The sequence below is a fragment of the Heterocephalus glaber genome, unplaced genomic scaffold, assembly GCF_053883595.1.
Source record: "Heterocephalus glaber isolate CG9 unplaced genomic scaffold, H.glaber_assembly_v1.0 deba00000809, whole genome shotgun sequence".
Classification (NCBI taxonomy): domain Eukaryota; kingdom Metazoa; phylum Chordata; class Mammalia; order Rodentia; family Bathyergidae; genus Heterocephalus; species Heterocephalus glaber.
The window spans coordinates 10,146,517-10,174,406 of record NW_028258163.1 but is presented as its reverse complement, the minus strand read 5'-3'; the positions used below and the strand labels follow the sequence as shown (position 1 = coordinate 10,174,406).

Sequence of the window (27,890 nt, the reverse complement as noted above, 5' to 3'; positions counted from 1 at the left end):
ACTTCGGCGGGACACCTCCCCGACTCCGACTCCCGGAGGACTCGCTCCCCTCAGTGCTCCAACCCACAGCAAACAATACTCACCGAGGGCCTGCAGGGAGCCTGGTGCGGTCTGGGCCTTGCTTTGAACAAGCTGGGAGCTGGACAGCTCCTGCGTCACCTCCCTTCCTCCGGAGCCCGCCCCGACCCCGCCTCCAGCAGGTGGAAGCGGCGCCTCCACAGAGCACGCACACAGCGTCCCGATGCGCGTGCGTCTCTCTGGTCGGGGGTCACCCGACCCTCACTCCACGCTCTGTGAAACCTCCTGGGTAGTCTTCTACCCACCCGTGACGCCGTCCACCTCCTTTGTGTCTCAAGCAATTATCTAAACAGTGTACCCTACCGCCTTCAATGTGACCTTCTAGAACAGAACAGCTTGACTTTTGTTTTTGACTCTTTTAGCTTAGAGGGAAAGAAAAAGATGAAGCCCTAAGGACTTTTAGCGGTGGCGGTAACGTATACATAGCCCTTTTACTGGGGGATATTTAACACCAGATGCTAGACTTTTGTTATACTGGTAACTTGAAAACCTCGAGGACTATTAGCTCCGAGTGTCACCTTCTGTTACATTTTTATTAAAGTAACAAAAAGGTGCACATTTGTCCATAAAGCTGTATGTTCTTTTATATAAAAACAAACACTGTTGACCTTTGTCTCTTCCGTTGCAGAAGCTTACACACTATTCTTCATTTTCTTAATAGGAGAGATAGCTCTGCTCAACGGTCTAGCTCTGGGAGTTTGTTGATTTTAAAGTGAACATTGAAAAGACTAAGCAGGAGCCCACGGACTTGCTTCTAAAAAGGTAGGACCTGTTTGTGGGCAAGATGCAAGGACACAACTGCAGTGATTCGCAGCTTTGTCTCAACCCAGAGGTCAGAAAAGGGCCCTAGGTATCAGCCTGGTTAACAACAGAGCAATCAACCTGGAAGCAATATCTGGAAAGGTGGCATGAAAGCTGGAGAGTTGAAGAGAAGGCAGAACTTGGTAGAAATGGGGTGGAGTGTTTGGTATTGAGCAAAGAAATCCAGGAAAGGAGATTGGCTGTGGGGAGTGGAACTTGGGAGTGGACACATAGGTTGGGGTGGGAAACTCCTCACTAAGGGAGGGCTGTCCAGGTTCCCCAGATGCTCTCGTTTTTATTTTAGGGAAATTTGAGCCTCCTGAGAACCCTTCGTCGTTGATGTCACTGAGGAATGGAAGGAAACAGATTTCTTCCTGGTGTAGTTTCCATTTTTCTTCAACCTAGAACCGTGGATACTATGCATATCTATAGACAAGTTTGGATTGTACTGAGACTGCATCGTAACCCACAAGTGCTGAGCACCTAGGAGAAAAGGTTTGGCTTTTAGGATCAGGCCTACAAGAACACCCAGTAGTCCTGCAGAAATGGGCATTCTCCCCCTTCTGCTCAGGAAGACCTGCAAAGTCCACCTGCCAGCCATCATCCCAAGGAAAGCAGGAGATGGCTCCCTAAACCAGGAGGGCACCAGGAGAGTGTGAGATTTTGTTCTCCTCGGGGTTATTTCTAAACATCCACATTAACCTTCAAGGAAGATTCCACTGGGTCCTGAAGAGAAATCATACTCTCAGGTAGACCCAGACTGTTTTTTTGGACAGTGCTGGGGATAGAACCCAGGATCCTGTGGCTTCTCTAGTACTGAAAATTTGTGAGTAGGGATGCTCTGAGTCTTGCGGAAACTACCATAAACACTTGAAATGCCTGTCTGGGCAACAAACCTCTTTTGATATCTGATAAAATAGTAACTACAGATTTTTAGTCTTCATATGTAAGTCAAATGAAGCGATACCTCAGTTCATGCTTTCGTTTGCTAACTATTTGGTTCGCAAACAGAAGCATTGGGCAAAATATTGTTTTTGTTTGCAAACTGCATTGAGTGACAAACATGACCAAGGCCATCTTTCCCACACAGACAAAATTGTGGCCATCTTTTCCAAAATCAAAGAACAAATTATGTTCATGAGCCAAGGTACTAGGTTTTGAGAAAGGTTTGATTCTCAGGTAATGGGTATAGAAAACAGCAAAAACCTTTGGAATAAAATTGATACATGATCATCAAGTAGAAGTCGGTAAAGCAAACATCTGATGAATTAAAATTCTTCCTACATATATACTGTACATTAAGTCTGGTTGCTCTAAGTATGAGCAATCCTACTCTATTCTATTCCAACATCTAAACTGTGGCATCTAATAATTTAAAATATAAATTTAGATAAGAGTTTCTTGACCATTTGGTTCAAGTTACAAATGGCATTTTAAATTTCATTAGGTCACAGGCAAGTCATTTTCCAAAAAGTTATCTTTAATGTCTTCACTAAATAAATAACATTTACACACAAGGCCATCATAAGTTTTTATCTGAGTAAAATGTACAGAGATGCATCAACTATTCAAATTCTAAAATCAAGCATCTGCACAGAAAAAAATCACCTTAACTTAATTTTTTTCAAGTTTGACTATTCCTCCTTAAATAATTTGATTCTTATACTGGACAAAAACACAAACACATGTATTTGTGCAAATCACCTTTAAGAGCATAGTATGGCTTAAAAGTAATCAATTACTTCTGCATCATAAGTTAGGAGCACATTTCCATGATCATTCTGCTTTAGTCATGTTTAGTTCAAGTGAACACACTGTATGCGTACAGGAGATACCAACCAAATTATTCTGTCTCAAATAGGAATAAAGTACTAGGAGACTATTAAAGCAACTTAGTAGGGATTTTGGTAAAGACAATGAACATTAATGTAATTCAAGACAAGATCTGTGGGGCTTCCCCTTTCCCTTTACACACTAGGTTTTCCAAGAAACCTTCGTGACGTGGAGAAATAACAAGAAATAGATAAAACTGGCTTCACTTTTCCTCTCATACATACAACATAAAAACCATGCAACTTTTAAAAATTAATTTTTTATAAATCCAGCCAGCAATGTCTTTAAAAAGGTAGTGTAACCTGTTTTAAGAGATCATAAAAAAATTTGTTTAAATACTGCCATAATTAAGAAAAACAAAGTAATGACATGTACAGTGAAATGATGTTTCAGAGAAAACGCACTGCTTAGTAATTATCCTGTGCTACAAGCTAACACGTACATGATCCTGCAAGTCGCATTACCAATTACTAATTTTATTTACATTCACGATAAGTATCATATTTGCCAATTACAAATCTACAGGTTTACTTGTTGGTAGCAGTTGAGCCTTTGCGATAGGATTTTTTGGAGAACCTTTGTACCAAGCCCTTTCCCTTTCTGATGGCTTCCTCAGGACCCTGTTTCTCATCCCAGAAGAAAAGCCCGTATCATTATTCACAACAGACCTTAATATATCATGATTGGTCAGGTCCTCCAAGGGAACCTTAACTTGACCATCAGGTATCACCTCTTGCTTACAAACTTTAGTAGACCCTAAAGAAGCATTTACAGAATCTGGGTGCCTCTTCATCTTTATAGATATCTGTTCTTTAGGATATAATTTGGTACCTGAAATAGAGGATTCTTTTGATGTACTTCCTGTACGAGAGGGAAGAGCACTGTCGCAGCTCACTGATTTAACCAGAGGAGAAGCAGTGTCACCAAGATATGTCAACTTTTGCTTTACAGGTTGTTTGCCATACTCCAACAAAGAATTAATTCTTCTAACAGACTGACGGACAGGCGTACGCTGAAATTTAAGAGGTGACTTTGCTTTTGTTCTATGTGATTCATTTAATGAAAGCTGATTAAACCACTGTATGTGATCTGAAACCTTCCCGTATTCTGTCACGTGTGCACTTTCAGAAACTGTTTTATTGCATGTTCCCACCAGTGACTGCTGCTTAACAATTCTCACAGGCCTAGGTTTTGACAGGTTTGTTATATCACATATGCTCTGCTGAGAGGAAGAGGGTTTAGCCTCATCCTCCCTGGGAACTGCACACTTCACTAAGTTCTCTTCAAACCTATTCTCATCCTCCTTTGACTGAGTATTTAGTTTATCTTTTGGGGACTGCTCTTCCTTAATTTGTTCCTCAATAGGGAATTCTTGCTGTACTAAATTATCTCTTTGTATATCTGAATGAATGTCTTTGTGATGTTCCACCTTCATCTGAGTTGAGTAACATTTTATAGTTGTTTCTCCACCAAACTTTTGAGTTTGACGTGATGAGAGACCTCTTTTTGAAAAACAACTTTCATCTTTAACAGCGTGGTTTTTGTCATTTTCCTCTGATTCTCTCACAGTCAAATCATTAGTTTCAAGTAGATTTTCTTCTGCCTTATATTCTCCATAAGATGTTTCATTGATTTTTTCTTTTTCCACATTCGTTATTGATGATTGCCTGTGACTTAACAGTGCATGAAGATTGTTTCCAGACTCAGAAAAAGCTTTCTGAATCTTCACCAAAGTCTCTGAGGTCAGGTTATTTTCATCCCCACTAAGGGAGCTTTCTGTTACACTGCTATTAGTTTTGCTGTGTGAAATGGAAGGGGTGAGTTCACGTGATACACCAGGTGACTTCTCAACTGTAATTTCAGGCTCCAAAGAAAGATTTCCCATTCTTGGAGAAGCTCCATTTGCATCCATTCCTTGAAAACTGGAATTGCTTAGTCCTGTCCAAGATATCCGGTAACTTCTTTCATCTAGTCGCTCTGGAGTTACTAAGTTTTCCTCAGACTTACTGATCTTTACTGAACCTAAAATGAAGCAGTACAGTGCTTTTTAATCCTTTATATCTGACCTAGATTTTGAAATATAATCCTAACATATGGCAAATAAAGATATTAAGTACTTACAAAAAAATTAAAGATTAGTGATAAAACAATTTTAGTATAAAAATGCCAGATATTTTCATATTTTCAGGTATAAGCATTCTCCAATTGTTGAAAATACATTGCCAAGTCAAATATGTCTACTACTCAAACATGAACTTTAAATATCTAGAACAGCAAATTATTTAATATATTTTATCATTAAAAGGCAATTAAAAAAAGCAACTAAAGCAGGATTTTTTGGTAAAACTGAAAGTATTGTATAAATGTACCTTTTTTTGGTAATCTTTCATCAATATCTGGGCTAAAAAGCAGGCCTGTTTTTACAGATTCGATCCTAGTTTTTAAACTTTCTTGATTTGCAAGTCTCCGACCAACATTTTCATATTTATTTATACCAGAACATCCGTTCTGTACAGAAGAGAAAAATTAAAAAAACTTTGGTTAAGAAGTAAATCCAATTAATTTGAAATACTAAGAGTAATTTTTTGTAGGTATCAAAATCTAGAGCTGATTAAAAAAAGACATAGATACCTGGGAAGCAATTTTGTAACACAGATATTCCTACCTGCTAATGAGAATTATATACATTGACATTTCATGCTATAAAATAGAAGTGATCTCACTATTTAAAAAATTAATTTTGTGCATTCTCTGTGAGGGCCTGTTTAGAAATAGAAAAAAAGATCAAAATCTTATCTTGGAATTTACATTATAGATGAGATTTCAATCAAAACAAGAGAAATAATAAAGTACACTGTATAAATACAATACGTAAGATAAAAAGTGCTAGGAAGAAGAGTAAAATGGGGTAAGGAAGATATGGAGTGATGAAAGGTGGGAACAGAATTTTAAATACAGTGATGAGATGATGATTTCTGAGTAAAGAATAATAAGGGCAAGAGCCACGAAGGTTTAAGAGGAAGAACACTGCAGAGAGAAGACCATGCTGGTGTCATCTCTGCGGCTGGAGCACAGTCTGGCATGTTCAACCAACAAGGAAGTCAGTGAGTGGGGAACAGCAAGCCCAAAACAGGCAGTGCCAGGAGTGGAGCTCAGAGATGTGGGCTGATCCCACAGATTGCGGAGAACCTTGCAGGCCAACGAGTGAACCCTGGTTTGTATTCAGAATGAAATGAAGAATCATTGGAGGGTTCTGAACAGAAGTGACAGGACCAAGTTAGGTTTTGAAAGGATTGTTTTGGCTGTAGTCCTACAGCAAAGATGGAACCAGGGGAGCCTGTTGGTAGGTGCTTACAGTAGAATCCAGCTGAGAAAAGACCAAACTTACAAAAAAATGGTAAAATGGTACTGGTGAGAATCAGTCAGGTTGGAGAACACTCTAATGGATCAGATGAAAGAAAGGAAAATCAAGAATGTGACAGGTTTTAACCTAAGGGATTGGAAGAATGAGTAAGATAACAAATGGGAAAGACTGCAGATAGAACAGCTTTACTGGAGCACACAGAAGGAAAGAAATGCATCTTAGGAACTCTTTGGGACAGGTTACACTTGAGTAAACATCCAAGTAGAGAACTAAAATAAGCAGATGTCAAGACATAGTTGGAGCTGGGACTATACCTCAAGAGCTCGGAGGTACAGCATGTGCTTAGCAAACAAAAGGAAAAAAAAGAAACAAGGATAGTCAGTCTGTTCTGGAGAGTGTTCTGAGCTACAGAACTTAAACTTGGAAGTCTTAAGTAAATATACTGAGTTTAAACATAACTATTCTCTTGAGTGACTAGAGAAAGAGACAAGTTCAAGGACTAAGCTATGGGCCCTCTACTGCAACAGAATTTAAAAAGTCACCAGTGAAGAAGCAAGGGAAGAAAGTGCATCAAAGGGGAGCAAGTGTCAAATGCTGGTGACAGGACATTTATTTTTGACTGCTAGTTCCAGCAGTGAATTCACTGGCGACCAGTTCAGTTTCTGTTGGGACGAAAGTCTTGATATAAAGAGAACACAACAGCAGAGTAGCTGAGGAGAAGCAAGGTTAAAGGGGTCTTTTAGTATTAAGTCAACAGCTTTATGCTAATGTAAACCAATCAATGAAATGACAAGACACTTACTGCATCTCTATTTTTCCCCAGACTAAATTTCAGACGAAGAGATCTTCGAACCTTTTCTTTACGACTGATTTTAGGAGAGAAGCAGCCTGCTTTTCCTGATTCCACTCTATAAAGAATAGAATTTAAATGATCAATTTATAGCACAAATATAAGAAACTCTTACAAAATGAAACTTGAGGAAGTTCCAAGCAAATTATATTGCTAATAACGGAACAGAGTAATTTTTTAAGGGCCAGGGATTTAGCTCAGTGGTTCCACTGCCTGCCTCGCAAGCACAAGGTCCCAAGTTCGATCCCTGGTACCAAAAAAAAAAATCCTAATAACTTAAAAAAGCTAAGATATCATTTCCAAACACACTGTGCTTGCATATAAAAATGATCTATTTATCATAAAAGTCACTTATGAATCAGAATAATTAGAGTAGCCTTTTTAACAGGAAATTGTAAAATTACACTCATCAACACAGGTTTTTAAGCAAGCAAAGTGGAATAAAATTAGGAATTTTTTTCTGGCTGGTATATGAAGGGCACTTGATTAATAAGATATCAAGAGAGGTTAAAAGTTATTCAAATCTGGTTCTTGGTAGAATGACAAAATATTTTATCAAGGATCGTATTTGAAAGGGGAAAGGAAAAATTATGAGAAAAGAAAAAAAATGGAAATGAAGTCTATGTAAATAGGGAAGGGTGGAGTGGGTGAAGGGCACACAGGTAATGGGGAAAAAATAAGAACCAAGATACATCATGTACAGGTACAAACACCCATTGATAAATGTAAACGTATTGTACACCTAAAATGTACCAATAAAGAACTTAAGAATACAAAACAACAACAAAAAATCTTACTTGAATCATATGATAATGTATATATCAAATACTAACCTAGTGACAACAAAATGTCCTGGATAAATTACCTGCAAACTTTTTTGCCTGCAATTCTTTTACTCTGCCTTAGCACACCTGCATTTATCAAATGGTTTCCACTGATGGCGACAGGAGAGAGTGAACTCTGAGATGAGCCTTCTGGACTTGTATCACATTGAACTATAAAAAATAACAACATAGAATATATCACACACTTACTTATTTTCAAAGGATAAAACATTAGCCACACAATTATAGTTAAAGCTTTAATTTCCACCCCCAAGCAACAAAAAATCACATAATTTCTAGTTAGGAACTTTGGATGCCAAATAACTGACTCAAATAAAAAGTTAAAATTGATGTAGTTTTTTTTTTTTTGGGGGGGGGGCGGTACTGGGGATGGAACTCGAGACCTTGTACTTGTGAGGCAGGAGGTGGAACCACTGAGCTAAATCCCCAGCCCTGAAGTAGTACTTTTTTATTTGCCCATTAGAGGTTAAACCAAACACTATTCTCACATTTCTTCTGCTTTAAATTCTTCGTAATACAAAGAGGAATGACACCGTCATACAATGGAGAAACAGTGTGTTTGCTATAGAGTTGAGTTTGCTCAACCATTTGCAAAATGGCTTTAGATTATGAATATAAATACCAGTATATGTAATTCTCAATATAGTATCTAGTACAGAATATTATTTATACTATCATAAAAAATAAACTATTGAGAAACGAGCTAGAGCCTGAGCATCCATGATTCAGCTGCTTATCCAATTGCTGTCCACCTGACTCTAGATTGAAACTTGTCCAGACTTTTTAGACAAACAAAAATGATCTATAACAATGCCTATACACCTTGCAACTATTTTCCATACAAAAACTAGTTACAACAGAAACTCAATTTAAGTTACTTATGTTTCAACCCTACCCAGTATATCAACAAACACTCTCTTCATCATTATTACTGATAAGAATTTCAGACTTTCCTAAATAAAGTTATCCATGTTTTTTGTTTTGTTTTGGTCATGGAAACAATATAATCATCACAATGACTTTTTGGTGAATCTGGCTAAAGAAAATGTTGGAGGCTGATATATTCAATATGACACAGTTTGCTTTACCCCAGAGCTACAGTCCAGTCATATTGAAAGCAAAAGTATAAAGAATTATGTAAATTTATCACACATGTAAGAAAAATCATGTCACGAATGTACAATTCATAAAAATCAAACAATTATAGATTAATGTTGTTGTCTTTATATATTAAAAAAAGCATGGTATTATAACCCAAACTTAGAAATTAACTGATTTTGAAACTTACAGATGGAATTTATTAAATTGTAGCTGAGAAAGTACAAAGAAAAATAGTGAACCAAAGATAATGGGATTACTGTTGAACTTTTAAACTTTTCTATAAATACAATGATTATGCAGACTCAAACTAAGGTTAAAATAACACAAGAATGTTCAAATTTCTGGGCAGATTGGAGAAGGAATCAACAGATTTGTTCCTTAGGGAAGATGCTGTAATGCGATTCAGTAGAGGCAGGTAAAACTACAATTCCCATTTACTATTTAGAAAAATAAAGGCTTCTGAATATTAAGAATACAATTATTTAAAGGAGTTTAAGTGGCTATTGAGAGCTGTAGCCATAAACATCAGAGCTCTTATCTTTACACTTTAATGAGTCAGTCTCCATTTTAAAAGGCAGTGGACCTTGTAAAAATCCAGGTATGTCATAAAACATAATCGAGTTTTGGCTTCTAATCTGAAATAGCTTTGCTGAGAATAGGTATTCATGTTAACCATTTACCATCCAATTACTTAAATACAGGAAGACCAAAATCTGCATATTTTTCCCATTAATTTTTATAAGAAAATAGAAGCTATGAAAACAATGATTCTATCAAATTTATTCAGTAATTTTTCTGATGTAGAATATCTTAAAACATTCAACACACAACACAATGCTATAATCTGGACAGTTGTATCTAGTTTCCTTGCAAATTCTTTTTGCATTATTGCCTTTCTTTGAACAACACACTTTACACTGTCATGTTGGCCTTTCCTTTTCTTCTGTGGGTGGTATAATTTCGGTAAAATGTCTGCCTACTAAATGTGATGGTGAAGATGTCGATGACAGGTGTCCTGGTTGGCGTTTAATTATCTGATATTTTTCAATTATTTGGTCTATTAGACCTAATCTAAATTGTAAATGACTTTTTGAACCCCCTTGTTTTGAATAAGTAACAAACAAGTTCCTTATTGTTTGGCCCAGAAGGTGCACAAACATTTTATAATATTCTTTCCCTTGCTTTCTAATTATAGGATAGCTTGTTAGATGTTGGTCAGCTCGGTCAACACGGCCAGCAGAATTATTATAATCATGGACTACTATGGAAATTATTTTTAGTTTTGTTTCTTCTTTCAAGTTCTATAATTTCTGTATTATGAATAGTTAACAGTAAGGACATGTCTTTTTGTCTTTCCATTTTATAACACAGACTTTTCCTCTCTGATATGCTAACATTTCTCCCCTTTTCAGTGTTTCCTTTTGGAGATCATTTGGCATTTCCTTGCTATTCAGTCTCAGTGTCCCAACATTTCCATTTTGTATTGTAAAAGAATATCAGGGTTGGGCCGGGGATTTAGCTCAGTGTTTTCGCCGCCTGCTGCGCAAGCGCTAGGACCCGAGTTCAATCCCTGGTACCAAAAAAAAAAAAAATATCGGGGCTGTGGGGAAAGAGGACCCTGCTCCTCTGCTGGTGGAGTGCAGACTGGTGCAAGCCCTGTGGGAATCAGCGTGGAGACACCTCAAAGAGCTAGGACTGGGAGTCCCATTTGACCCCGCTATTCCCCTGCTGGGGATCTTCCCCAAAGAATTGAAAGATTCATACCACAGAGATATATGTGCACCCATGTTCATAGCAGCACAGATTGTGATAGCTAAAGCTTGGAAGCAGCCCAAATGCCCATCAGCTGGAGACTGGATAAAGAAAATGTGGTTTTTTTTATATAATGGAATACTACTCAGCCATAAAAAACGAGAAACTACAGACATTTATAGCTAAATGGATGCACATTGAGGCCATACTCTTAAGTGAAATAAATAGGACACACATGTAAATACCGAAGTTTCTCTAGTGTGAGAAACTGAAAGTGTAAATTAGGACTAAAAGGTATAATAGATAATGTGAAATAGGAAGAAAAGGGACAAAGGGGAAGGGGAAGTGGGAGGGGGAATTGGAAGGGGTAGGGGAAAGAAAAGAAGGGAATGGAATTAATATGAGAAAATGGAAAAATGGAAACAAAGCCTTTGTAAATAGGGAGGGACGGTGGGGTTGAAGTGAGGGCAGGGGAAGGGGGAAAAATAAGAACCAAGAGAGACTATGTAAAGGTGCACATTTCCAATGAAGAATGTCATTATATCGTATACCTAAAATGTACCAATAAAAGGATATACAGTTAAAAAAAAGAATATCATTAAGTTCTGAAGAAGTATAAAAATTACATCTAATGTACTTATGATAAAGAGTTTTTATAGACTGCAGCACAAAATTATAGGTTATTTTTCACAAATAAGCACAAATTAGTAAAGGAAAATAACTAGCACTTATTATTAGATTTCACTAGAAACAAACATCAAAGCCAAATACAACATTCTAAATAAAGTATGCAAAACATAGTCACTATAAAACAAACAGACGTATGTAAGTGTATCGTGTGGAAACAAGAATGGACTGGTTGAAATGACACCTGCCCAAGTGATGCTCGGATAAGCAGTGCATAAACCAACACACTGGTCCAGTGACCCTGGGGTAAACTGTTAAGTGCTTAATGTTTACAACCCAGTTACAGAGACTGTATTCATTACCTGAAACTGGTGTCGAACTGCTACTGAAGAGATTACTTGGCAACAGCTCAAAGTTAAAACTGTGTTTGATGGACTTCCTTTTCTTACTTGAGAGACCGTGAGAAGAATCCACCGGCAGTTTCCGCTTGGCATTTGGTGTAAGAATCATTGGGGAGACAGACAGCTGGGCTGAAAACAAGACAAAACAAAACCAGTTTGTTATTTCTCCCATAGAATAGATACAATACAAAAGCTTCCTATCATTTCTTCTCACAAAGCTACCACTTAGAGCTAAAAATGTGAGTGATATATATATTCCATTATTAAATGTTACATAACTAAAACATTGCAACAGCTTAAAACGAAAAGAGAGAAGATGCAAAGTGGCAAGACTTTAGAAGCAGCAAACATTTGATCTCAAAAGAATAAAAGATGCATGTAATATAGATGAGAGAATATTAATATAAGGAAAGAAATTATAGTCAGCCCTTGTGATCCCAGCATTCTGGAGACTGAGGCAGGAGGATCGCTGAGTTTGAGGCCAGTTACATGGTGAGTTCAAGGCCAGCCTGAACGACATAACAAGACCCTGTCTCAAGAAACCAAAAGCAAAATGAAAGCCCCCCCCAAAAGCTGAAACAAAAACTAATTTAAATATATTTACTTTTCATAACCTAGTATAACCAGTTCATTACATTACTCTAGAACAAAAGATCATGTTGTCTGTTATTGGCTGGATATCTGAGCAACAAGCAAATTAGGATAAAATATTAGAACATATAATAATAAATTTCTAGTTCTAAAACAAAAATGAAGTTAAGCTATTTCCTCAAATTACAAGCAACAAAAAAATCCTGATTAAGAAAATTGAAAATATAACAGGCTAAATTTTTACCCACAATTTTGAGTTCAGTATATCCAATGTAACCAAAAATGCCAGAAGATCATATAAATGCAAGATCTCCACTGAAAATATTTGTATTTAATTAAATTAAATTTGACTATTAACTAAGTTATTTTTATTGTAATTATTTTTTATAGACTACTACAAAAATTTTCACTTAACAAGTTAACAAATACTTACTAGTTTCATCCTGTTGAGGTGTAACAGAGGGTGTTCTGTTAGATTTAAGTTTATTTAGTGCTCCATTAACAAAATCTGAAATTCAAGGCATATATAATTATATAATCAGTAAAAACACCTATTTTTCTTTTACAAGCAATGCATATTGCTATTAGTGGTCTTCTAATAGCTAATTTTATATCAGGTTATATATTTTGAAATTATTTAAGATTATTTAAAAATAATTATTTCAACACAGAAAAACACTAAAGGATATTTTTATTCCATTCCCACTCTTAAGCCCCTATTCCTAAAAATACACAATAAAATGATAGACAGATATGTCTAATGTATAGAGAGAACCAAAGAGGGCATCTTATTGGTCCCAGAGACACAGCTGAGCTGAGGCAGGAGCAAAGCAATGGGAATGGAGGGGGGAAGGGAGGTGTTTAAGAAAGAGATCACGGTGACAAGACTTGGTGACCACGAGGTATGAGAACGGGGAGAGGAGATAAAACACCTAGATTTCTGATTTTGATGACTGAATAGACAATGGCGCCATCAAATGAAAAGGAAAACTTGACTTGGAGAAGAATTAGGCCCAACTCTGAGGCACTGAAATGAATATGAATCCATTTTGGGGGGAGTGATCAGGGCTGGAGAAGTCAATTTGCAAGTTATTAGCCCAGAAATGGTAGATTTTACAAATACAAGTGAATGAAGTCATTTAATAGCAATGAGAAGTGTGAGACTATGAGGCTTAAGAAAGACCTACAAGTCATGAGCCAGGCGTGGTGGTGCACACATCTGCAATCCTAGCATTCAGGAGGCTGAGGGAGGAGAACTGCTGTGAGTTCAAGATCAGCCTGAACTATACAGTGAGCCTTATCTCTAATTGAATTTCATTCAATTGAATGAATGAGAGAAGGTCAAGGATGCAAGAATAGAATATTTAAGAGGTGATCAGAAAGAGAAAATGCTAAAAATCAGACAAAACAAATTACCAAAGGGGGGGAGTGAAGAAAAGTATAATGTTGAAAGAAAAAGAAAAGTATCCAAAAGGAAACAGAGAGACACTGAATATTATAGACTTCAAACACACTTTGTATTCAGCTATTACTGTGACTTCAATAGGAATAGCTTTATGCAAAAATGTCCCTAATTTTCAGCCACACTAAAACACAACAGTCCTTTAACTCTGTTTACTTACCTGATTAATCACCAAACGTCACTCAAAATATTCATTTAAGTTCAGAAACACCCAAATAATATAAGGTGTGATCAAAAAAATACAGTAAATGTTTAATTTTTTTTAAAAAACCCCTTATTACAGTAAGACACACTGCCAAGAATGATGGGGTAAGTGTTAGAAGGAAGTATTTTCAGGTGGATCAGTGGCACTACATCTTTGACAGTGATGTGTCTTCTACTGTAATAAATATTAAAATTTAAACAATCGTAGTTTTCATCTCTTCTCATACTGACAAATCTTATATCCTCAAATGAAGCAAGTATAAATTAGAGAAGAATACTGAAACCTCCACAAGGAGTCAAAAATGGGCAATGCTCCTAACTGCCAGGCCATGACTAATAAAGCCAACCTCTGTAGCACCGATGCAGGTAAACAAGGTCACTGTCAGAAGACAAAACAAGTGAAACAAGAGCAAAATAGTAAAGAATAAGCAGCAAACATTCAGCCACAGCAAAAAGCACACACTCAGGACAGCACCCTCAAACTGTCCTGACTGCATCATGGACCACAGCAATGCGTGAGACTATCAGAGCAGTGGTGGCAAACCTATAGCATGTGTGGTTTTTTAAAAAAATCATTAAGTTAATTGGTAAAATTTACACATATATAATGAGCACATTCATTGTATGGAATTTGTCCCTGTACATGATATATCTTATTTTTTTTCCCATTCCCCTCCCCTCCTTTCTATCCCTCTTCCCTTTATTTACAAAAGCTTTGTTTCTATTTTATCTTTTTTTCTCTTTTATTAAATTTTCTCTTTCTTCCTTTCCCCCCTCCCCTCCCTTGTGCCTCTTCCCATTTGAACATTTTCTTCCTATTTCACAATATCTATTATACATTTTGGTCCTTATTTACACTTTTAGTTTCTCACACCAGAAAAACAATGCGATATTTACATGTGTGTCTAATTTTAAGTGTATAGCTTCAAGGTGCATCTACTTAGCTATAAATATCTCAAGTTCATTCTTCTTTATGGCTGAGTACTATTCCACTGTGTAGAAAAACCAAATTTTCTTTATCCATTCAACAATTTATGAGGATTTGGGTTATAGATCACTGTGGGATAATGCTTTTAATTCTTTCAGGAAGATACCAAGAAAGGGAATAGCTGGGTCATCTAGGACCTCTAGTCCTAGTTTTTTGAGGAATCTCCACACTGATTTCCACAGTGGTTGCACCAGTCTACACTCCCACCAACAGTGGAAAAGGGTTCCTTTTTCCCCACAGCCCCGCCAGCATTTGTTATTGGTTGATTTCTTGATAGCAGCCATTCTTTCTGGAATGAGGTGGAATCTCATTGTTGTTTTAATTGGCATCTCTCGAATGCCAGTGATATTGAACATTTTTTCATATATTTATTTGCCATCTGTACTTCCTTATCTCAGAAGTGTATATTCTTCTCAGATACCCATTTTTGGATTGGGTCTTTAAATTGGGGGGGGGGATTGATTTTTTTCAGTTCTTTATATATTCTAGATATTGGTCTTTTGTCTTGAGGAGCAGCTGACAAAAATTTTTCCCACTCTGTGGGTTGTCTCTTCACTATTGGTGGTTCCTCTTGCTGTGCAAAAGCTTTTCAATAAGATGAGATCCTAGCTTTTTAATGAGATTCTTTATAATATTTCTAGTGCAATCGAGGTTTTGTTCATAAAGTCTTTGCCTACACCTATGTCTTCTAGAGTTCCACCTATTCTCTTTCAGCAGATTTAGTTTCTGTTTTAATATTTAGATCTTTAATCCATTTTGATTTTAGTTTAGTGCATGGCTCTAGTTTTAGTCTCTGACATGTGGAAAGCTAGTTTTTCCAGCACCATTTATTAAAGCGGCTATCTTTCTTCCAGTGAAGGTGTTTGGCCCCTTTGTCAAAGATAAAGTGGCTGATGTGTTTGGAGTTGTTTCTGCATCTTCTATTCTGTTCCACTGATTCTCGGGTGTTTTTTTGCTGGTACCATGGTCTTTTTGTCATGGTAGCTTTGTAGTATAATTTCAAGTCAGGGATTGTGATGCCCCCTACCTTGCTTTTGTTGCCCAGAACAGTTTTTACTTCTGATTACAAACAAATTATAGGAATGTTTTGACTAGTCCAGTGTGGTATATATTTTTACTATGTTGGTTCTTCCTACTCACAAGCAAGTGATCTCTTCCCATTTTCTGATATCCTCTTCAATCCTTTTCAGGGTACTGTGATTTTACATGTGTTATTTGTGACTAAAGATGTTAATGTATGATTTTTTTCTTTCTAAACTAAAACCTCAACATTCAGGTTTAATTGCAGTGTTGGCACTTTGGGATACATAAATGGGTTCTGGGTTGCAGTGTGGACACTCATCTCTAAAAGGTTTGCTAATAGTGATCTAGATAAGAGTGTATAGAGAAATGGAAAAAGTAAGTTCAATCTCTGTAATAGTCTCATCATTTCATTTTACATTTCATTTCAGGAAATGCAACATTAATAAGGGCATTATATTAATCAGCTCAGCACTGTACCTATGAAAGATATTTGTGAGCTCAATGACAGTACTGAGTAGCATGCGCTCATGGGCACATTGCAGAGAACAGGAAAATTATGAGATTAAATCGGTCTGTTTATTTTATGAGAACTTACTCATGGGATCTGGTATAGATTCTGAGGCAATACAGCTGAGCACTGTCCTATGTAGCATGAAACTAAGCTAGAGTAATTCATATATTTATCACAGTAAAAGGTCTAGAGTTGCACAATGTGAATGTACTGATCAGTTCTGAAGTGTACACATAAAAATAGTTAAAATGAGCTGGGCATGGTAGCTCACATCTATAATCTTGGCTACTCAGGAGGCTGAGGCAGGAGGATTGTGAGTTCAAGTCCAGCCTGGGCAACTTAGCAAGGCCCTCCCTGTCTTAAAATATACAAAGCTGAACATCATATTGAAAGAGAAGCTGAAAAGTTTTCCCTGTAAAATCAGGAATAAGACAAGGATATCTGTCACCACTACTCCTCAATATAGTTCTTGAAACACTAGCCAGAGCAATCAGGCAAGAGCAAGAAAAGGGATATGGATGGAAAATGAGGAAGTTAAATTATTTTTTGCAGATGACTTGATCTTCTATGTAGAAAACTCAAAAAATTTCACCAAAAGAATCCTAAAATTAATAACCAAATTCAGTAGCATATCAGGACAAAGTCAACACACAAAAATCATTTACATTTCTCTACACCAATAATAAACTCACTGAGAAAGAAATTAGGGAAACATTACCCTTCACAATAACATCAAGAAAAATTAAATGCTTAGGAAGAATTAACGTAACCAAGGAAGTGAAAGATCTTTACAACAAAAATTACAGAACTCTGAAAAAGAAGATTGAAGAGGGCATAAGAAAATGGTTCTTGTTCCTGAACTGGCAGAAGCAATGGTCAAAATGGCCATACTTCCAAAACTGATATATGCACAACCACAATCAAAATTCCTCACAGAACTAGAGAAAACAATCCTAAAATTCACACTGAAGCAGAAGATACCTAAAATAGCAAAAGCAATCCCAGGCAATAGAACAAGGCAGGAGGTATCACAATCCTGGTCTTCAAGTTATACTACAAAGCGACAGTAATAAAAATAGCATGGTATTTACAAAAAACAAACAGGTGAATCAGTGGAACAGAATAGAGGATGAAAAAACAATCCTAGGCACATTCAGCTTGCCTGATCTTTGACAAAGGGGTCAAACACTTACGCTGAAGTGAAGATAGTCTCTTTAACAAATAATGTTAGGAAAATTGGCTATCCACATGTAGAAAATTAAATCTAGATCTGTATCTCTCAGCATGTATTAAATTAAAATCAAAATGGATCAAACATCTAAATATTAAAATAGAAATACTTAATCTGGGGCCGAGGATGTGGCTCAGCAGCACCATGCCTGCCTGGCAAGCACAAGGTCCTGAGTTCAAGCCCCACTCCTCCACTGGACAAAAAAAAAAAAAAAAAAAGATTTAATCTACAAGAAGATAAAACAGGTAAAACTCTTGACGTCTTAAGCATAGGCAAGGACTTTTTTTAAACAGAACTCAGTTGCACAAGAGAGAATACCAAGAATCAACAAATGGGTTCATATCAAATTAAAATATAGCTCAATGTGAAGGCCCTGGATTCAGCCTTAACAGTAAGAAATAAAAGTGAGTGAATTTAAGATCAAGGAGATTCTTACAGTAAAGATGCAGTAAACATTCAAAGATGGACTCTTATAGAATCTGAAAACTGTACTTATACTGTAGATGATGTTAAAATAAGAGTTAGGAACTCATAGTTCAAAGCCTAAACATCTAGGGAATAGTGCTGTTTGCAGAAAGTGGAATTCAAGCAGCACTTAATATGTTGTACTGTCACTTTAATGTTTCACATGCATGTCAAATTTTCCAACTGTGTATCAAAAAGACACATAACATAGCTTATGTTTCTTTATGCTCAAATGGGACACACTAGTAAGCAAATCACAGTACCTCCCTAAAATGAGATTGCCACTTACCTCCAACACTTTGTCTTCGCTTTCTCTTGCATTCACTGGAGGTTTCATGTTCACCTTCTTCAAAGCCTTCCAATGATGGAGTAGCACAGAGACCATCAATACCCAACATAGCTGGTATCTTTTCCAGGATAAAATCTGGTACATGTCCTAAATAGAAATGTTCATAAGTAAGACTATCATCATCCTTCCTTCACTTTACCCTCCAAAAATGTGCAGCTAATATCCAACTCTCTTGACATGGAAGAAGCTAGAATCTCCCTCATTTAAACAAATCCTATTACTTAATGATGCAGCTATATCTTACCAATATCTGAGGCATAATCTATAAGAGTCTGTACTACTGCAGCCTGTATTCGTAGCTTTTTTTCTGTGTTAGCAGATATCTTTTCATGTCCTTCACTTGTGTGAAGAAGATTTGGTGCAAATATTACTGCAAGATTGCTGCTATCCATCTTATTCTTACTGGACCTTAAATGAAAAAACAGGTTTTATTAAATGAAGAAAAAGGTAAAAGTACAGAAAATTAAGGTAATATATCAGGTACATTTTGAAGACTTCTTAATCTATTAGTCATACACTAGTCAAACTAAGTCAAAAAAGACTGGGAAGATTGCTCATCGGTAGAGACTGATTTATCTACCACATGGAAGCCTGTGGGTTCAATCGGCAGCATCACATATCAAAATAACAAAGAAGGTGAGAACCAAAATATATAGTCTCCATATAATTAACATAGATTGTAAAAATCATGGTAACCAGAGTTCACACTTTGCATTTCCACACATATTAAACATGTGATTTTCAAAGCTACAAATAAAAAACTGAAAGTATCAGAAGGTGGCAGTAGGCATAAAACTAGTGGATTGACAGCAGGGAGGTGAACTATTTAAAAAGCAAAGCACAAATATTTTAAAAACACAGTAATCAGAAGTCAGTCCACACACAAGGAATCTTGCAAAACACTAAGTCCTCAAGAAAATGGGAAATCAATTGTATACACTTTCTTAAATTATAGGGTATACTTTCTTAAAGAAAAATTTCCATTTCAAATGAAATTTATCATCTACAAGGATGAATCTTTAGGTAGTTGAGAAATTAAACTATTATTTCTCAAAGACTTTTAATTACCACTTACCTAAGAGAAACATTCCTGAGAAAGTTAAAGAAATATCTTAATATATGAACTGTATGATCAGCGATAAGGCAGGAAAGTAACAATGTCGCTGTGTTCTTCTCCTCCGATCCTAACTGTTGAGCTTTGAAAAGTGCTTCATGCAGATCAGCTGGGAGAATGGGCTCTGGCAGTTCCCTAAAGAACTGCTTCAGAAGCCCTGCAATATCACAAGGAAGTGCAGAAGACAGGCCACCTTCACCATTATCCAATTTATTCTGAAACAAATACAATAACCATGAGCATTTTCATGGCTTCAGAATTTATTGCAAATAAAGTAATCCTTATCATTAAAGAACTTTCCTAAACTCTTAACTCTTGTTTTAATAGCTATTACTCCTCTATATAAAGGTAAAAATAAAACTTAAAAATTTTTCACTTCACATAGTACTTTATAAGGGCCATGAATTTGAAATTACTCTGTAAAATTTTGAAGCATTATATAATTGATACACAATTTCTTTTCAAAAAAGATTCTTCTGCCAGGAAAAAAAAAATTTCCCAATTCAGTTTCTGTCAATTATGTTCTAGATATTTCAATCATAAAAAACCAAACCAGAAAATGATACAAATGAAAAATTATAGTTCAAAAATATGCTTACCTTTAGTGCCCTTAAGCGAATAACAGATCCTGATTTCCTAAAAAGCCCTTCAGTATGAATATGCTCTTCTAAAGTTGTGCAAGCATCCACAAGAAAGCTGAAAGAGAAGACACATACCTACCAAATACTGATCTCTTTCCAAAATACATGAACAGGTCAAGTACTATGCCCCTTTCAGAAGTTTGGATGTCATACACCCCTTTAATCTTTGTGATAAAGGCTTGCAATTATCTTCCTTGCTCCTCCAAAATTCTTCTTCAAGGGCATCTTTTCACTCAGCCAACTTCAATGTGCCTGCTCAGTTCTACATTCTTCTTGGTCTTACTCCATTTCTCTTGCTTGCTTTCAGAATGCCTCTACGTCAACACACCTCAGTCCCTGATCACCCTTCTCCAACTGGACTCTCATCCTCCTTACTTCAAACTTCAGTCACAGTCAAGACCACTTGCCAAACGCAGTCAGTTATCATCTTGCCTGACACATCAGTATTTCACACACCTAACCATCTCCCTGCTCAAAAATACTCTTTGCCACTCTTCTAGTTTTCTTCCCATCTCCCACTCAAACTCATTTTCTGGTTCTTCCTCATCTTCTACCAGATCTCTTGATAGGGGAACGAGCCAAGGTTCTGTCCAAGGCTGCCTTCTTTTATCTACCATCTTTCCATGGGCTATCTTGTACAGGAGGCATCACTTTGAATATCTATCATCTACTACACATGCTCAAAAATAAGGCAAATTTTTCTCATCCAAACATTATCCCTCAGAACAGAGGGATATATCCCAGTCCTAATAATCATTCTCATCTTAAGGGTTGTGTGCTCAATTTCTTTACTTTGAGCAATAATCTCAATGTTAGCCTTAGATACTTAGTCAACAATGGGTACCAACAAATTAGAATGTATTCCAGCTACAACAGTTGCAGTGATGAGTGGAGTTGGAATGTCAACCCAATTTACAAAGGGTAACTGATAGCTGGTTTTTTGTTTGGCTTTTGGGTTTGGTTTTTTAATGAGGTACAAAAATTATAACAAAGAATTAGTCATTATCCCCAGGTATATGACTTTGCAATTCCAAATGCTGGAAACTATTATAGGTTTTCATCATAGGAAAATCAGCTGTTCATAAGTCATGTGAAAAGCAAAACATTAAGTGGTTACCTTAGAAAGACTGTGAATCTAACCCTAAGGATTAATGGAGGAAAACCATAGGTGGGAAGTAAGGTGTTCAATAAGCACTTCTAAATGATGCATCGCTTAAAAGCTACGTAATTGGACTACAGTAGACAAAATGAGCCCTGCTTTGTATACAGGGAAAATATATTTAAGGAGAAGATAGTTTCTTTATATGTATTTTACAGCTATGAAGACATAAACTTTCCCAGTCGTTTCTGATGCACTTAGTCCAAAAATAATTCCCAACAAGCAAGTGGCACAGGAAAGTTAAAGCATTACATAAGAAACTGTATACTATTCACAAATACTCTTAGGCTAAATATTCTTTTATCCAACATGTCTCAAAAAATATCAAAGTTATTACTGAATTGGTAATTTGGTTTTGGTTTTGCTTTTTTGAGGCACGGTCTCTGTAGTTTAGCCTTGCCCGTGGTGGCCTCAAACTCACAGCAATCCTCCCACTTCAGGCTCCTTAATGCTAGGATTACAGGTGTGCCTCATCATACCTGACTATAATTTAGTGTATCACTTAATCTGAGTTGTGGCAAAAGAACTGGTAAAGAACTGAAAACTCCAAGTTAACAGAACAAAAATAATTTGATTTCCTAACATGTACTCATTACTGGACATTAAAATTCAGTCCTGGAAATGAGCACAAATTATACATTCAAATTCTCATCTTTACATTAGCTCATATTAAAAGATGAAATCAATTGCTGGTTTGAAATCATGGGTACATCAAGCTATTTATTTTTAAATCCTCTAAAACTAGTTTGAACTATTTACTATTCACTTTGAACTGTGCTTACCTCGGAATGTGTCCATATTCTGGCACAACAGAATTGGGCAACGCATTAAAAGGTACTCCAAATATTTTACCCTAAAACGACAAACTTTGTTACTCTAACACAAATATTAGGTATAAAACAGATTTTCTTAAACTCTGGGCAAATTAAAAACCTTAAGAATAAGAAAAATCAGAAATAAACTAACGCTATCAGTCAGAACAAAATAATTATTACAAATGCATTTGGTAACAAATAACTGCTATATTATTAGACATTATGCTAGCAGTTGAGTGTACAGGGGTGGCGAAGATAAAGCCAGTCCTCAGAACATTTAGTGAATTCTGACTCCAATGACTATGGAAATCAATTAAGGTGTGTTTAATAAATTCTTAAACAGAATTTGGCCTAAACATTAACATTTCCCCCAAAATACTACAGGTTCCCCCAAATGTTCTTATATGTACTTTCCTTTGGTCACCTTATAAATACGAACTTACACAAAAGGATTAATCAGTTGATAAATAAAACAGTAATTCCTGTTACTCACTGACTACTTTCCAAAATATAACAGAAGTGACTATTATATCTGATATCTTTTCCACATTCTAAAGAAGAGTGCTTTTCAAACTGTTTTCCGAGGTGCACAAGGCAAATATTTAAGTCAACCTGACCCCCTTAAAACTCATTTTTAAAAATGCACGTTCAAGTTTTAAAACACTAAGGATCACAAGAGTAAGCATCTGTGTTAACTTGAGCGATATGGCAGAGTCAGGTACAAAGAATCTGCCACTGTTTATGCTTGCATTTGAACTTCTGAAAAACGTGTGACTGATTATAAAGATTGTGGTTTTGTCCCAGGTTCGATCTTTAGCACCACGAAGTAAGTAAATAAGCAATATCTAGAGACATTTTAGATTGTTGTAAGATGCTGCTGTTATCCCCTGAGCTGAAGCCAGAGGGTACTAAACATCCTACAGTTCACGTAACCCCTCTCCCCTTCCCTTAACAATTATCTTCTCCAAAATTTCAATAATGTTGAGCTTGGAAAATCCTGTAACTTTCTCTCAATAACCAAAAGTTCCTGAAAAGAATCGAGAATGTTATTCGTAAAACAACAGGTGAACATATGATCGAGTTAGATGCACGTACCCACATTTCTTTCTGATCCACAGTGGAATCACACATTCTAGCACAAGGTAATAGGTGTTACCGGGCGTAAAGCCTGCCTTGACCTAGATCCTTTCCCAAGAACTTACCCCCATTTCTGTAGCTGCCGCTTCACGTTTCCTGCGATCGCACTGCCTACGGCCACCCTTGACCTTAATGCCATAGACAGCCCGAAGGTGCTGCAACAACGCCAGTCTAACCAGCCTTTGATCCCACATGCCGGACGCGTCAGCCCCTCTCCGGGGCAAGATCTGGGTCCTGAGTTTTGTTCGCCACCAAGTCTTCCAACTCCCCAACAATCTCGGGTTAGAGCTCCGCTCCTCTGCCTTCCAGTCAGGTCTGGCACTACTCCGGCCCCAGGACTCAGTCACTTTCAGGGCTTTACCTCTTCCCTCTGTACACTTAACACACACCCTCTTCTCCTGACCCTGGGATCCAGCCACGCCTCACTCTTTCACTTACACCAACCTTCTTTTCCTCACCTAATCCGTTCAGTTGCTTGCAAAGACCTCCCTTTTCCTCCCTGATTCTTTCCGTTCCTTGCACCAACGCCTGCTACCAGCCTCTCACCGCTTCTGACCACTTCCAAAGATCCGTTCCCTTCAAACCTCACTTTGCCCGCTCCAGCTCTCTCTGAAAAAAAACTTTTTTCCGGTACCAGGGATTGAACTCAAGACCTAGCGCTTGGGAGTCAGGCGCCGCGCCACTGAGCTAAACACCGGCCTACTTCTTTCTGAAATGAAAAGACGACCCCTGCTTCCTCCTCACAAGCCCGGCAGGCGCAGCTGGGCCTAAGTCACTCGGCCCCGTGCCCCGCCCTAGCCCAGCCGCCGGACCAGCCGGCCGCTCAGGCGCTCTTCCAGTCCCGGTCCCCGCCCGGGCTGGTCGCCGCCGTCACCCCGTTTCACAGGATGCTCCTGTCCCCCAGGAGCCAGCCTGCGGCGCCTCGCCCGCACATCCCGGTGCACTAAAGCCAGGCCGCTCTCCTCATGCTTCCGACCCCACCTCCTCCACAGACACTCGCTACTCGCCCGCAACCAAACGCAGTCCCAGCCCAGGCTCAAATGGCAGCGCCAAACACTGCACCGCACCTGATTGGTCAACTCCTCTTTTCAAAATCAGGCCCCTCGGAAGGTGGCTAGAGGCTGCCTGTCTAGGAAGGTTCGGGCGAAAGGGAACTCGCAAAGGGTGTGGTGGGTAAACATAAGAAACATTAAAAAGTGAGCTTCATTTATTCCTTAATATTTTTTGAAGAAAAATACTAGAGGGTGTTTAAATTTATCTGGGCTACTCTTCGGAAAATAGATTCGGGGAAATAGAATAGGCACCGCACTATACTTTTTTCCGACCGCGGATGAAGCTGAAGGCCCTCTTTCGGATTAAACCGTTTCTAAGGAGCCAGAGGTGAGACAATCGGAGTTAGGATTCACAAATGCTGGTTCTGGTAAACCTAACGCAAGACCTTGGGATAGAATTTAAACTATGAGAATTGCATCTTATTTCGGAACTGATGGCAATGTTTAAGTCTTATTGTATAAATAATCAAGTACAACAAAGAAGATCTGTTATAAGAGGGACGAGTGCCAGAATGAAGTCTGGGAAATAAATAGTTGTTGCAGTAGATTTGGAAAAGCAGGAAGAGCCCTCTCTCTCCCGATGCTGAAACCTTGGTCATTGGTTGATCTGTAGCACTCGCTGCGCACTGCCGGGCTCTGTTCCCTGGCTGCTTTTCCATTGCTAAGCATCAGCAAACCTATCGTGATGTTCTGTTTTTAGGAATTCTTTGACAGTGGGAAACTTGCCCTCCCTCCCTCCCTTCCCTTCTTTGTCTTGCTTTGTAGTACAGGCTGGCCTCGAACTCACTGTTACCCTCCTGCCTCAGACTCCCCATTGCTGGGATTGCAGGCATGCGCCACCACGCCCGGCACTCAATTTAAATACAGTCCATGTAACATTTAACTTTACTGCCACCGCACCCTCCTCATGCAGTCTTGTTAAGAGGAGCTATGGAACTTTACCACTGTATTGCTGTTTTAGTTCTCATTGACTAATACCGTAGTGCCAGAGGCTAAATGAGTATTGGCTCAACGAATGAATTTAATTAGGTAATGTTTTCTTAGGATCATTTTACTCCTCTTGGATTTCAAGTTATTTATCCTACCCTTCTCAATGGAAAGAAATCTGTGAGTGAAGAGGTAGGAACAAATTGGAAGATAAACATTTTATTTTGTTTTTGAAATTCTTTATCACGCGCCAGTTATATAGTATAGAATGATGAGCAAAAGCAGTTTCAGAACTCCAGGGGAAGAGGAATTGGGGACACTTATTAGTAGAGAAGTGCACTAGGGAAAGTAATGTGATCATAGTCTATTTCACATGATGAGGAAGAGCAATGTGTCAATGATACTGATCTGAAGAATCAGAAATTAACTTGTCAAAAGTTAAGGTGAGCATGAACAGCTGTAGGATTTAGTCCAATACTTTTTCTCCAACTAGTGACAGGATCATATGGCTTTTTCCTTTCCTCTGTTAAAATGATGACTTTTGGGGGTGGATCTTCCAATGCTGAACCAACACTGCCATCCCTATAACAAAACTACTTTCTACATACTGCCAGATCAGACTTCTAATTGTTTTGTTAAACAAATTTCTATCTATGTTCATACTTTTTTCTTCTATTTTCTTTATCCAGTTTTAGGATTAGCACAATGTTGAGTTCCTAAAATGAGGGGAGAAGTGTTCCTTCTTTTTTCTGCTTTAATTGTTTGATATCATTTATCAGTTAAAATGTATATGAGCCTGCTGTTGTCATATAGGTAGTTTTTCAAGCTAGCAATATACTTTCTTTAATAGGTGCTATTCAAATTTTACATTTCCTCCAGAGTTAGTTTCATTAATTTGTCTTCCAAGGTACTTCTTAGAATTGTCAAATTTATTTCAAAACAGATTTTTGAAATATGCTTTCTGTATCCTTTTAAATTCTGTAAAATCTGAAAAAAAAAAAGTCAAGGTGAGGGGAAGGGGGAAAGGGGAAATAAAAAGAATTAAGATGTGCTATGTTCCTGAACCATCTCCTCACAATCATTGTATCCTGCAAACGTGCACTAATAAAAATTTTCAAAAACTTTTTTTTTAAGTGAAGGTAAAATGCCTGGGTGGAAGCACCATTCAGAATGCAAAGGTCCATAGAAAAGGCCAAGTTTTTATAGGAAATAGTGCATCTGAGATAAAACTGAACCTATTCCTTTTCTTTCTTGCTTCCTTCAGAAATAACCTTAAAAATAACATACTGTCTTTAGCCTCAACCTTCCTCCAAACTGCACATTGTGCTGGGTTTATAGGTGGCTCAGATTTTCTTAAAGACTCATGTCCACTCTTGGATTTTAAGTGCCTTTTTAAAAGTCCAAATCCTGTTTTAAAGCTGAGCTTTTTGATTTTGTATTTTGTCTTCTTTCTCTTACAATGAAAATATTGGTTCTTAACCTAATGACTTCAAGGAATGTAAACATGTGCTAGAACTTATAATATCAACAAGAATGAAAATGAGGAAAAGGAAATCAAAGGAGAAGGGTCGGGGGGAGAAAAAAGGATTAAAAAGGAGTTGTGTTATGTACATGTACCCACTCCCCAAGATGATTGTAAACTTCACGTATTGCAAATATGTACTAATAAAAAGAAAATATTGGTTCATAATATCAACATGATTGCTTATTTGTTTTATATATGTGTATTCATATATACATATGTAAAAATAATAACAAGAATAATTTAAACCACAGTAACAGTACTGACCTTGTTAACATATGACTGATGAATGATTTTCTTTTAAATGTGCTGCTTTTTTTCTTTCCCTATATTCCACTAGGGATGTACAGTCACAATACTATGTTTTAAATAAATTGGACATAATTCTTGTTGGTTATGTGTGGGTGTACTATAGCTTTTTCATCCAGGCCCATACTTACGGATATGTTGGCTATTTTATATTAGTCTTTTACTATTTCAAAAGATTCCTTGAGGATATATAATATAAATTTCTACAAATGAGATTGCTAGGTCAAAAAAGAACACATCACTTTGTTTAACATTGCTAAATTCTCCTTCGTAAGAGTTATTGCAATTTTTGTATTCACTCCAGCAATATTTGAGAGCTTTGGTTTCCCTACAGCATCTCCAATAGCAGGGATGGTCAAACTTACTAGATTGTTTCTGATTTGATTAGCGGGAAATGACATTTCAATATAGTTTAACATTTGTCTTTTCATGATTGAGGTGTGGCATTTTTCAAATGGTACATACATACAGTAAAGTATTATGAACCTGATAAGAAATGTGGAAGGTACACAGTTATGAAGTAAAGTGAAAAAACCAAGGTACGAAAGAATGTGTAATGTATTACCTTTAGTATAAGGGAGACTAAAGATACATAGATACTTGCTTATGTTTTCAAAAATAAACAGTGGAAAGATAAGCCAAAATCTAATAAAAATGGTAACCAATGAGGGGAGAGCAAAAACGGGGGAGGGAGAGGACCTCTCTGGATATATCTTGTTTTATAATTTGACCTAGAAC

At 37.2% G+C, this 27,890-nt stretch overlaps 2 protein-coding genes and 1 long non-coding RNA gene across 7 annotated transcripts in view; 1 reads left to right on the top strand and 2 right to left on the bottom strand.

Moving 5' to 3' along the window:
- Positions 1-388, bottom strand: part of Scg5 (secretogranin V) — a 51,141-nt gene extending 50,753 nt beyond the window's left edge. The window contains exon 1 of one of the 4 annotated variants that reach the window (XM_004861504.4): positions 84-388. The gene's annotated coding sequence lies outside the window, so the exon portion shown is untranslated. The remainder of the gene's footprint in view (positions 1-83) is intronic. The other 3 variants (XM_021241880.2, XM_021241881.2, XM_004861503.4) reach the window with 3 other exon arrangements.
- LOC110345191 (uncharacterized) lies at positions 313-2,373 on the top strand. Its single transcript, XR_002388355.2, has 3 exons — positions 313-489; positions 740-840; positions 1,184-2,373. It is a non-coding gene; the product is annotated as an uncharacterized LOC110345191 (long non-coding RNA).
- Arhgap11a (Rho GTPase activating protein 11A) lies at positions 2,339-24,396 on the bottom strand. 2 transcript variants are annotated; one of them, XM_004861505.3, is made up of 12 exons: positions 23,408-24,396; positions 22,173-22,243; positions 20,190-20,286; positions 19,552-19,805; positions 18,721-18,884; positions 18,417-18,563; positions 12,677-12,751; positions 11,614-11,781; positions 7,792-7,921; positions 6,879-6,984; positions 5,082-5,220; positions 2,339-4,734 (listed from the first exon to the last, which is right to left on the bottom strand). In XM_004861505.3, the coding sequence occupies exons 1-12, from the start codon at positions 23,534-23,536 to the stop codon at positions 3,224-3,226; spliced, it is 2,991 nt and encodes a 996-aa protein (XP_004861562.2). In that variant the 5' UTR covers positions 23,537-24,396; the 3' UTR covers positions 2,339-3,223. The 2 variants fall into 2 exon arrangements, with proteins under 2 accessions (XP_004861562.2, XP_021097538.2); XM_021241879.2 differs by having other exon boundaries at positions 2,570-4,734; positions 23,301-23,461.
- Between the last annotated feature and the right edge of the window lie 3,494 nt (positions 24,397-27,890).